General features: G+C 40.5%; 1 protein-coding gene across 2 annotated transcripts in view; it reads right to left on the reverse strand.

Annotated features, from left to right (window-relative positions):
* The window catches only part of CCDC24 (coiled-coil domain containing 24), an 80,670-nt gene that overhangs the window by 13,894 nt on the left and 54,295 nt on the right, over nucleotides 1–12,481 (reverse strand). The window contains exons 4-5 of one of the 2 annotated variants that reach the window (XM_056533158.1): nucleotides 9,317–9,457; nucleotides 5,163–5,237 (exon numbers count right to left, since the gene is read on the reverse strand). In XM_056533158.1, the coding sequence (XP_056389133.1) occupies nucleotides 5,163–5,237; nucleotides 9,317–9,457 (216 nt within the window). Of the gene's footprint in view, nucleotides 1–5,162; nucleotides 5,268–9,316; nucleotides 9,458–12,481 lie in introns of both variants that reach the window. The other variant, XM_056533157.1, reaches the window with a different exon arrangement.

The following is a 12,481-nucleotide window of genomic DNA, read 5'->3' on the forward strand; positions in this document are numbered from 1 at the left end:
AATGCTACAGGATCTAATACTGAGGGTCTAATGCTGCAGGATCTAATACTGAGGGATCTAATGCTGCGGGATCTAATACTGAGGGATCTAATGCCATGGGATCTAATACTGAGGGTCTAATGCTGCGGGATCTAACACTGAGGGTCTAATGCTGTGGGATCTAATACTGAGGGTCTAATGCTGCAGGATCCAATACTGAGGGATCTAATGCTGCGGGATCTAATACTGAGGGATCTAATGCCATGGGATCTAATACTGAGGGTCTAATGCTGCAGGATCTAATACTGAGGATCTAATGCCATGGGATCTAATACTGAGGATCTAATGCTGCAGGATCTAATGCTGAGGGTCTAATGCTGCAGGATCTAATACTGAGGATCTAATGCTGCAGGATCTAATGCTGAGGGTCTAATACTGAGGATCTAATACTGAGGATCTAATGCTGAGGATCTAATGCTGCAGGGTCTAATGCTGCAGGGTCTAATGCTGCAGGGTCTAATGCTGCAGGATCTAATGCTGCAGGATCTAATGCTGAGGATCTAATGCTGAGGATCTAAGGCTGAGTATCTAAGGTTGAGGATCTAACACTGTGGGATCTAATGCTGAGGATCTAACCCTGCGGAATCTAATGCTGAGGATCTAACCCTGCGGGATCTAACCCTGTGGGATCTAACACTGTGGGATCTAATGCTGAGGTTCTAACCCTGCGGGATCTAATGCTGAGGGTCTAATGCTTAGAGATCTAATGCTGAGGATCTAATGCTGAGGATCTAATACTGAGGGATCTAATACTGAGGGATCTAATACTGAGGATCTAATACTGAGGATATAATGCTGAGAATCTAACACTGATGATCTAATATTGAGGGTCTAATACTGAGGATCTAATACTGAGGATCTAATACTGAGGATCTAATGCTGCAGGATCTAATATTAAGAATCTAATGCTGCAGGATCTAATATTAAGAATCTAATGCTGCGGGATCCAATACTGAGGGTCTAATGCTGCGGGATCCAATACTGAGGGTCTAATGCTGCAGGATCTAATACTGAGGGTCTAATGCTGCAGGATCTAATACTGAGGGTCTAATGCTGAAGGATCTAATACTGAGGGTCTAATGCTGCAGGATCTAATACTGAGGGATCTAATGCTGCGGGATCTAATACTGAGGGATCTAATGCCATGGGATCTAATACTGAGGGTCTAATGCTGCAGGATCTAATACTGAGGTTTTAATACTGCAGAATCTAATACTGAGGGATCTAATGCTGTGGGATCTAATACTGAGAGTCTAATACTGCAGGATCTAATACTGAGGGTCTAATGCTGAAGGATCTAATACTGAGGGTCTAATGCTTCAGGATCTAATACTGAGGGATCTAATGCTGCGGGATCTAATACTGAGGGATCTAATGCCATGGGATCTAATACTGAGGGTCTAATGCTGCGGGATCTAATACTGAGGGTCTAATGCTGTGGGATCTAATACTGAGGGTCTAATGCTGCAGGATCTAATACTGAGGGTCTAATGCTGCAGGATCCAATACTGAGGGATCTAATGCTGCGGGATCTAATACTGAGGGATCTAATGCCATGGGATCTAATAATGAGGGTCTAATGCTGCAGGATCTAATACTGAGGATCTAATGCCATGGGATCTAATACTGAGGATCTAATGCTGCAGGATCTAATGCTGAGGGTCTAATGCTGCAGGATCTAATACTGAGGATCTAATACTGAGGATCTAATACTGAGGATCTAATGCTGCAGGGTCTAATGCTGCAGGATCTAATGCTGAGGATCTAATGCTGAGGATCTAAGGCTGAGTATCTAAGGCTGAGGATCTAACACTGTGGGATCTAATGCTGAGGATCTAACCCTGCGGAATCTAATGCTGAGGATCTAACCCTGCGGGATCTAACCCTGTGGGATCTAATGCTGAGGATCTAATGCTGATGATCTAATGCTGAGGATCTAATGCTGAGGTTCTAACCCTGCGGGATCTAATGCTGAGGGTCTAAGGCTTAGAGATCTAATGCTGAGGATCTAATGCTGAGGATCTAATACTGAGGGATCTAATACTGAGGGATCTAATACTGAGGATCTAATACTGAGGATATAATGCTGAGAATCTAACACTGATGATCTAATATTGAGGGTCTAATACTGAGAATCTAATACTGAGGATCTAATACTGAGGATCTAATATTAAGAATCTAATGCTGCAGGATCTAATATTAAGAATCTAATGCTGCGGGATCCAATACTGAGGGTCTAATGCTGCGGGATCCAATACTGAGGGTCTAATGCTGCAGGATCTAATACTGAGGGTCTAATGCTGCAGGATCTAATACTGAGGGTCTAATGCTGCGGGATCTAATACTGAGGGATCTAATGCCATGGGATCTAATGCTGCAGGATCTAATACTGAGGTTTTAATACTGCAGAATCTAATACTGAGGGATCTAATGCTGCCGGATCTAATACTGAGGGTCTAATGCTGTGGGATCTAATACTGGGAGTCTAATACTGCAGGATCTAATACTGAGGGTCTAATGCTGCAGGATCTAATACTGAGGGTCTAATGCTGCAGGATCTAATACTGAGGGATCTAATGCTGCGGGATCTAATGCTGAGGGATCTAATGCTATGGGATCTAATACTGAGGGTCTAATGCTGCGGGATCTAATACTGAGGGTCTAATGCTGTGGGATCTAATACTGAGGGTCTAATGCTGCAGGATCTAATACTGAGGGTCTAATGCTGCAGGATCCAATACTGAGGGATCTAATGCTGCGGGATCTAATACTGAGGGATCTAATGCCATGGGATCTAATACTGAGGGTCTAATGCTGCAGGATCTAATACTGAGGATCTAATGCCATGGGATCTAATACTGAGGATCTAATGCTGCAGGATCTAATGCTGAGGGTCTAATGCTGCAGGATCTAATACTGAGGATCTAATACTGAGGATCTAATACTGAGGATCTAATGCTGCAGGGTCTAATGCTGCAGGATCTAATGCTGCAGGATCTAATGCTGAGGATCTAATGCTGAGGATCTAAGGCTGAGGATCTAAGGCTGAGTATCTAAGGCTGAGGATCTAACACTGTGGGATCTAATGCTGAGGATCTAACCCTGCGGAATCTAATGCTGAGGATCTAACCCTGCGGGATCTAACCCTGTGGGATCTAATGCTGAGGATCTAACACTGTGGGATCTAATGCTGAGGTTTTAACCCTGCGGGATCTAATGCTGAGGGTCTATTGCTTAGAGATCTAATGCTGAGGGTCTATTGCTTAGAGATCTAATGCTGAGGATCTAATGCTGAGGATCTAATACTGAGGGATCTAATACTGAGGGATCTAATACTGAGGATCTAATACTGAGGATATAATGCTGAGAATCTAACACTGATGATCTAATATTGAGGGTCTAATACTGAGGATCTAATACTGAGGGTCTAATGCTGCAGGATCTAATATTAAGAATCTAATGCTGCAGGATCTAATGCTGCAGGATCTAATGCTGCAGGATCTAATGCTGCGGAATCTAATGCTGCGGAATCTAATGCTGCGGAATCTAATGCTGCGGAATCTAATGCTGCATTACAGTACAGTGGCACAGAGGATGGTAGCAGAGGTATTACACAACAGTGGTACAGAGGATGGTAGCAGAGGTATTACACAGCAGTGGTACAGAGGATGGTAGCGGAGGTATTACACAGCAGTGGTACAGAGGATGGTAGCGGAGGTATTACACAACAGTGGTACAGAGGATGGTAGCAGAGGTATTACACAGCAGTGGTACAGAGGATGGTAGCAGAGGTATTACACAGCAGTGGTACAGAGGATGGTAGCGGAGGTATTACACAACAGTGGTACAGAGGATGGTAGCAGAGGTATTACACAGCAGTGGTACAGAGGATGGTAGCGGAGGTATTACACAGCAGTGGTACAGAGGATGGTAGCAGAGGTATTACACAGCAGTGGTACAGAGGATGGTAGCGGAGGTATTACACAACAGTGGTACAGAGGATGGTAGCGGAGGTATTACACAGCAGTGATACAGAGGATGGTAGCAGAGGTATTACACAGCAGTGGTACAGAGGATGGTAGCGGAGGTATTACACAGCAGTGGTACAGAGGATGGTAGCGGAGGTATTACACAGCAGTGGTACAGAGGATGTAGCGGAGGTATTACACAGCAGTGGTACAAAGGATGGTAGCAGAGGTATTACACAGCAGTGGTACAGAGGATGGTAGCGGAGGTATTACCCAGCAGTGGTACAGAGGATGGTAGCGGAGGTATTACACAACAGTGGTACAGAGGATGGTAGCAGAGGTATTACACAGCAGTGGTACAGAGGATGGTAGCGGAGGTATTACACAGCAGTGGTACAGAGGATGGTAGCGGAGGTATTACACAGCAGTGGTACGGAGGATGGTAGCAGAGGTATTACACAGCAGTGGTACAGAGGATGGTAGCGGAGGTATTACACAGCAGTGGTACAGAGGATGGTAGCAGAGGTATTACACAGCAGTGGTACAGAGGATGGTAGCGGAGGTATTACACAACAGTGGTACAGAGGATGGTAGCAGAGGTATTACACAGCAGTGGTACAGAGGATGGTAGCGGAGGTATTACACAGCAGTGGTACAGAGGATGGTAGCGGAGGTATTACACAGCAGTGGTACAGAGGATGGTAGCGGAGGTATTACACAGCAGTGGTACAGAGGATGGTAGCGGAGGTATTACACAGCAGTGGTACAGAGGATGGTAGTGGAGGTATTACACAGCAGTGGTACAGAGGATGGTAGCGGAGGTATTACACAGCAGTGGTACAGAGGATGGTAGCGGAGGTATTACACAGCAGTGGTACAGAGGATGGTAGCGGAGGTATTACACAGCAGTGGTACAGAGGATGGTAGCGGAGGTATTACACAGCAGTGGTACAGAGGATGGTAGCGGAGGTATTACACAGCAGTGGTACAGAGGATGGTAGCGGAGGTATTACACAGCAGTGGTACAGAGGATGGTAGCGGAGGTATTACCCAGCTGCAGTAACAATATTACCAGTAATGTTCATGGATGGGAAACAGTCAGTGTCCTCATTGTCCATCCTCTCATTAAGAGATGCTGGGGGTTGTAGTACTCACCGGAGGTGATGGATGACTTCATTAATGTGACAGATTTGCAGTTTGTCCTTAAGCTTCTCCAGGTCGTCCTCTATACTGGAGCCGGTGGAGAGAGAGGAGAAGGGTCTGCGAGGAGAGGAGGAGATCAGGAATAGACAACAGCACTACAAAGCCCAGGATCCCTCATATTCCCTGGATCCCTCACATTTATGTTCCCAGGATCCCTCATGTTTATGTTCTTAGGATCCTTCATGTTTATGTTCCCAGGATCCCTCATATTCCCTGGATCCCTCACATTTATGTTCCCAGGATCCCTCATGTTTATGTTCCCAGGATCCCTCACATTTATGTTCCCAGGATCCCTCATATTCCCTGGATCCCTCACATTTATATTCCCAGGATCCCTCATGTTTATGTTCCCAGGATCCCTCACATTTATGTTCCCAGGATCCCTCATATTCCCTGGATCCCTCACATTTATGTTCCCAGGATCCCTCATGTTTATGTTCTTAGGATCCTTCATGTTTATGTTCCCAGGATCCCTCATATTCCCTGGATCCCTCACATTTATGTTCCCAGGATCCCTCATGTTTATGTTCCCAGGATCCCTCACATTTATGTTCCCAGGATCCCTCATATTCCCTGGATCCCTCACATTTATATTCCCAGGATCCCTCATGTTTATGTTCCCAGGATCCCTCACATTTATGTTCCCAGGATCCCTCATATTCCCTGGATCCCTCACATTTATGTTCCCAGGATCCCTTATGTGTATGTTCCCAGGATCCCTCACGTTCCCAGGATCTCTCATGCTTATGTTCCCAGGATCCCTCACATTCCCAGGATCCCTCATGTTTATGTTCCCAGGATCCCTCACATTCCCAGGATCCCTCATGTTTATGTTCCCAGGATCCCTCACATTCCCAGGATCCCTCATGCTTATGTTCCCAGGATCCCTCACATTCCCAGGATCCCTCATGTTTATGTTCCCAGGATCCCTCACATTTATGTTCCCAGGATCCCTCATATTCCCTGGATCCCTCACATTTATGTTCCCAGGATCCCTCACCTTCCCAGGATCTCTCATGCTTATGTTCCCAGGATCCCTCACATTCCCAGGATCCCTCATGTTTATGTTCCCAGGATCCCTCACATTCCCAGGATCCCTCATGTTTATGTTCCCAGGATCCCTCACATTCCCAGGATCCCTCATGCTTATGTTCCCAGGATCCCTCACATTCCCAGGATCCCTCATGTTTATGTTCCCAGGATCCCTCACATTCCCAGGATCCCTCATGCTTATGTTCCCAGGATCCCTCACATTCCCAGGATCCCACATGCTTATGTTCCCAGGATAAAGACGTCACCGTATATCATAGACTTTTTAGTGTACTTAAACCAAATTCACCTAAAAAACACTAAAATATAACTTTTAATACATAGTTCACTTAAAAAAGATCCTATTGTGATCCACTGACCAAACTCAAAAGGAAAATTATTAGATATATTAATTAAGTAGTTGCTGCAAAACAACCCTGATAAATGGTCTCAATGCAGTCTTACAGATGGTATATACAAAAGCACAAGGTGTATACCAGTCGGAGAAGAGTATATGTTTCCTACCTAAAGGTGGGGTTAAGATAGGGGAGGAGGAGGGGAGGGACCTATAGGATGGATATAAGGCCAATTGGTGCGTGAGGCCACTACCTGCGGCTCACCCTATAATAGCCCTAGACTACTCCTGCCGCTAGGTGGAGTTTACGCCCTTATAAGGGCGGCCCCGCTCCGGAACCTAGGCCTAAGTTGTCCTTAATAAATACTGGCCTAGGACAAGTTAGGGAAGGGGCTCTCTGTCTCACTGGGGAACCCTAACTAACTATAGGATGGGGATGGACAGCCTAAGGTAGTATCACAGTGCGAGACACCTAGACAATGGGCCAGGGATATAAGGTCACTTATCTAGATAGGTTGTTGTGACCAGAGTTGTTCCAGTGACGGGTAACCCAGATAGTAGTGGTATGTTCTACCCAACATGCGTTTTCAAACAGAGAACATAGATGGCATATAACTGCAAATCGACATATATATGTCCTACACAAGATGTTATTTCAAATACTCCAAGGTAATGATACTGGATCAAAATATGTTCAATTGATTTATAGAAAAAATCACTATTAGATATTCACATGTAATAGATACTCTGTATGGGTCAACTGGCACACAATCACCTTACAATTATATCTGTCATGTGTCAAAGACGAAAAAAGGGGGTATTGAACCCATATATCAAATTCAGACTGGCAAATCACTCAAGTGCATAGTCCCAACGTGTTTCACGCCCCTCCCCCCGCTCATCAGGGGACAGTTTGCGGGCAGTCAGGTGGGAGACAATCCTGTATGGCCGATGAGGAGCAGGATATATGAGGACTGGCCATCAGTGACCTTATATCCCTGGTCCATTGTCTAGGTGTCTCGCACTGTGATACTACCTTAAGCTGTCCATCCCCATCCTATAGTTAGTTAGGGTTCCCCAGTGAGACAGAGAGCCCCTTCCCTAACTTGTCCTAGGCCAGTATTTATTAAGGACAACTTAGGCCTAGGTTCCGGAGCGGGGCCGCCCTTATAAGGGCGTAAACTCCACCTAGCGGCAGGAGTAGTCTAGGGCTATTATAGGGTGAGCCGCAGGTAGTGGCCTCACGCACCAATTGGCCTTATATCCATCCTATAGGTCCCTCCCCTCCTCCTCCCCTACCTTAACCCCACCTTTAGGTAGGAAACATATACTCTTCTCCGACTGGTATACACCTTGTGCTTTTGTATATACCATCTGTAAGACTGCATTGAGACCATTTATCAGGGTTGTTTTGCAGCAACTACTTAATTAATATAGAAAGAACTCGGTCCAGCACCAAGGTATGAGGTAAAAAAGGCTCGTCTTTATTTATTCCACTGCAGGATACATACAGATAAGGATGTCTGACGCGTTTCGCCCTTTGCAGGGCTTAATGTCTACGATTAAGCCCTGCAAAGGGCGAAACGCGTCAGACATCCTTATCTGTATGTATCCTGCAGTGGAATAAATAAAGACGAGCCTTTTTTACCTCATACCTTGGTGCCGGACGGAGTTCTTTCTAGCATAAGGAGTTGCCGGAGGCGGTGCCGGCAGTCCGCAGCACAGGTGCAAGAGGTGTCCGACGCTGGTGAGAGCGGTATCCATATTCCTTTGCCTTACTTAATTAATATATATAATAATTTTCCTTTTGAGTTTGGTCAGTGGATCACAATAGGATCTTTTTTAAGTGAACTATGTATTAAAAGTTATATTTTAGTGTTTTTTCGGTGAATTTATGTTCCCAGGATCCCTCACGTTCCCAGCATCCCTCATGCTTATGTTCCCAGGATCCTTCATGTTTATGTTCCTAGGATCCCTCATGTTTATGTTCCCAGGATCCCTCACGTTCCCAGGATCCCTCACGTTCCAAGGATCCCTCACATTCCCAGGATCCCTCGCGTTCCAAGGATCCCTCACATTCCCAGGATCCCTCACATTCCCAGGATCCCTCACGTTCCCAGCATCCCTCATGCTTATGTTCCCAGGATTCCTCACATTCCCAGGATCCCTCATGTTCCCAGGATCCCTCACATTCCCAGGATCCCTCACATTCCCAGGATCCCTCACGTTCCCAGCATCCCTCATGTTTATGTTCCCAGGATTCCTCACATTCCCAGGATCCCTCATGTTCCCAGGATCCCTCACATTCCCAGGATCCCTCACGTTCCCAGCATCCCTCATGCTTATGTTCCCAGGATTCCTCACGTTCCCAGGATCCCTCATGTTCCCAGGATCCCTCACATTCCCAGGATCCCTCGCGTTCCCAGGATCCCTCGCGTTCCTAGGATCCCTCACGTTCCCAGGATCCCTCACGTTCCCAGCATCCCTCATGCTTATGTTCCCAGGATTCCTCACGTTCCCAGGATCCCTCACGTTCCCAGGATCCCTCACGTTCCCAGGATCCCTCGCGTTCCCAGGATCCCTCACATTCCCAGGATCCCTCACATTCCCAGGATCCCTCGCGTTCCCAGGATCCCTCACGTTCCCAGGATCAATCACGTTCCCAGGATCAATCACGTTCCCAGGATCCCTCGCTCTTGTAGCTGATCTCAGTCATACTCACCTTTCCTCTGCTTCTCTGTACCCTGATGATGGGCGACTCCATCCACTTGCTCTGGATCTGGCTCTGCTCTCCGGCTGCCTCATCCCCATCACAAAGTTCAGGACCCGGGGGTTGTATTTAGACATGGCCAGATCCTCATCCCTGCAACACAAATGTGATCCCAGATACAGAGACAAGACATACATCTGTTATATATTATACATGTATAGAGATCAGTGATATGTTATATATTATATATGTATAGAGATCAGTGATATGTTCTATGTGTTATATATTATATATGTATAGAGATCAGTGATATGTTATATGTGTTATATATTATATATGTATAGAGATCAGTGATATGTTCTATGTGTTATATATTATATATGTATAGAGATCAGTGATATGTTATATATTATATATGTATAGAGATCAGTGATATGTTATATATTATATATGTATAGAGATCAGTGATGTTATATGTGTTATATATGTATAGAGATCAGTGATATGTTATATATTATACATGTATAGAGATCAGTGATATGTTATATATTATATATGTATAGAGATCAGTGATATGTTATATGTGTTATATATTATATATGTATAGAGATCAGTGATATGTTATATGTGTTATATATTATATATGTATAGAGATCAGTGATATGTTATATGTGTTATATATTATATATGTATAGAGATCAGTGATATGTTATATGTGTTATATATTATATATGTATAGAGATCAGTGATATGTTATATATTATATATGTATAGAGATCAGTGATATGTTATATGTGTTATATATTATATATGTATAGAGATCAGTGATATGTTATATGTGTTATATATTATATATGTATAGAGATCAGTGATATGTTATATGTGTTATATATTATATATGTATAGAGATCAGTGATATGTTATATATTATACATGTATAGAGATCAGTGATATGTTATATGTGTTATATATTATATATGTATAGAGATCAGTGATGTTATATGTGTTATATATTATATATGTACAGAGATCAGTGATATGTTATATGTGTTATTATATATGTATAGAGATCAGTGATATGTTATATGTGTTATATATTATATATGTATAGAGATCAGTGATATGTTATATGTGTTATTATATATGTATAGAGATCAGTGATATGTTATATGTGTTATATATTATATATGTATAGAGATCAGTGATATGTTATATATTATATATGTATAGAGATCAGTGATGTTATATGTGTTATATATTATATATGTATAGAGATCAGTGATGTTATATGGGTTATGTATTATACATGTATAGAGATCAGTGATGTTATATGTGTTATATATTATATATGTATAGAGATCAGTGATATGTTATATGTGTTATATATTATATATGTATAGAGATCAGTGATGTTATGTGTTATATATTATACATGTATAGAGATCAGTGATATGTTATATGTGTTATATATTATATATGTATAGAGATCAGTGATATTTTATATGTGTGTTATATATTATATATGTATAGAGATCAGTGATATGTTATATGTGTTATATATTATATATGTATAGAGATCAGTGATGTTATGTGTTATATATTATATATGTATAGAGATCAGTGATATGTTATATGTGTTATATATTATATATGTATAGAGATCAGTGATATTTTATATGTGTTATATATTATATATGTATAGAGATCAGTGATATTTTATATGTGTTATATATTATATATGTATAGAGATCAGTGATGTTATATGTGTTATATATTATATATGTATAGAGATCAGTGATGTTATATGTGTTATATATTATATATGTATAGAGATCCGTGATATGTTATATGTGTTATATATTATATATGTATAGAGATCAGTGATGTTATGTGTTATATATTATATATGTATAGAGATCAGTGATATTTTATATGTGTTATTATATATGTATAGAGATCAGTGATGTTATATGTGTTATATATTATACATGTATAGAGATCAGTGATGTTATATGTGTTATATATTATACATGTATAGAGATCAGTGATGTTATATGTGTTATTATATATGTACAGAGATCAGTGATATGTTATATGTGTTATATATTATATATGTATAGAGATCAGTGATGTTATATGTGTTATATATTATATATGTACAGAGATCAGTGATGTTATATGTGTTATATATTATACATGTATAGAGATCAGTGATATGTTATATGTGTTATATATTATATATGTATAGAGATCAGTGATGTTATGTGTTATATATTATATATGTATAGAGATCAGTGGTATGTTATATATTATATATGTATACAGATCAGTGATGTTATGTGTTATATATTATATATGTATAGAGATCATTGATATGTTATATGTGTTATATATTATATATGTATAGAGATCAGTGATATGTTCTATGTGTTATATATTATATATGTATAGAGATCAGTGATATGTTATATATTATATATGTATAGAGATCAGTGATATGTTATATATTATATATGTATAGAGATCAGTGATATGTTATATGTGTTATATATGTATAGAGATCAGTGATGTTATATGTGTTATATATTATACATGTATAGAGATCAGTGATATGTTATATGTGTTATATATGTATAGAGATCAGTGATGTTATATGTGTTATATATTATACATGTATAGAGATCAGTGATATGTTATATGTGTTATATATGTATAGAGATCAGTGATGTTATATGTGTTATATATTATATATGTATAGAGATCAGTGATGTTATATGTGTTATATATTATATATGTATAGAGATCAGTGATGTTATATGTGTTATATATTATATATGTACAGAGATCAGTGATATGTTATATGTGTTATATATTATACATGTATAGAGATCAGTGATGTTATAAGTGTTATATATTATATATGTATAGAGATCAGTGATGTTATATGTGTTATATATTATATATGTATAGAGATCAGTGATATGTTATATATTATATATGTATAGAGATCAGTGATGTTATATGTGTTATATATTATATATGTATAGAGATCAGTGATATGTTATATATTACATATGTATAGAGATCAGTGATGTTATATGGGTTATATATTATATATGTATAGAGATCAGTGATGTTATATGTTATATATTATATATGTATAGAGATCAGTGATGT

The sequence above is a fragment of the Hyla sarda genome, chromosome 7 (assembly GCF_029499605.1).
Source record: "Hyla sarda isolate aHylSar1 chromosome 7, aHylSar1.hap1, whole genome shotgun sequence".
Lineage (NCBI taxonomy): Eukaryota > Metazoa > Chordata > Amphibia > Anura > Hylidae > Hyla > Hyla sarda.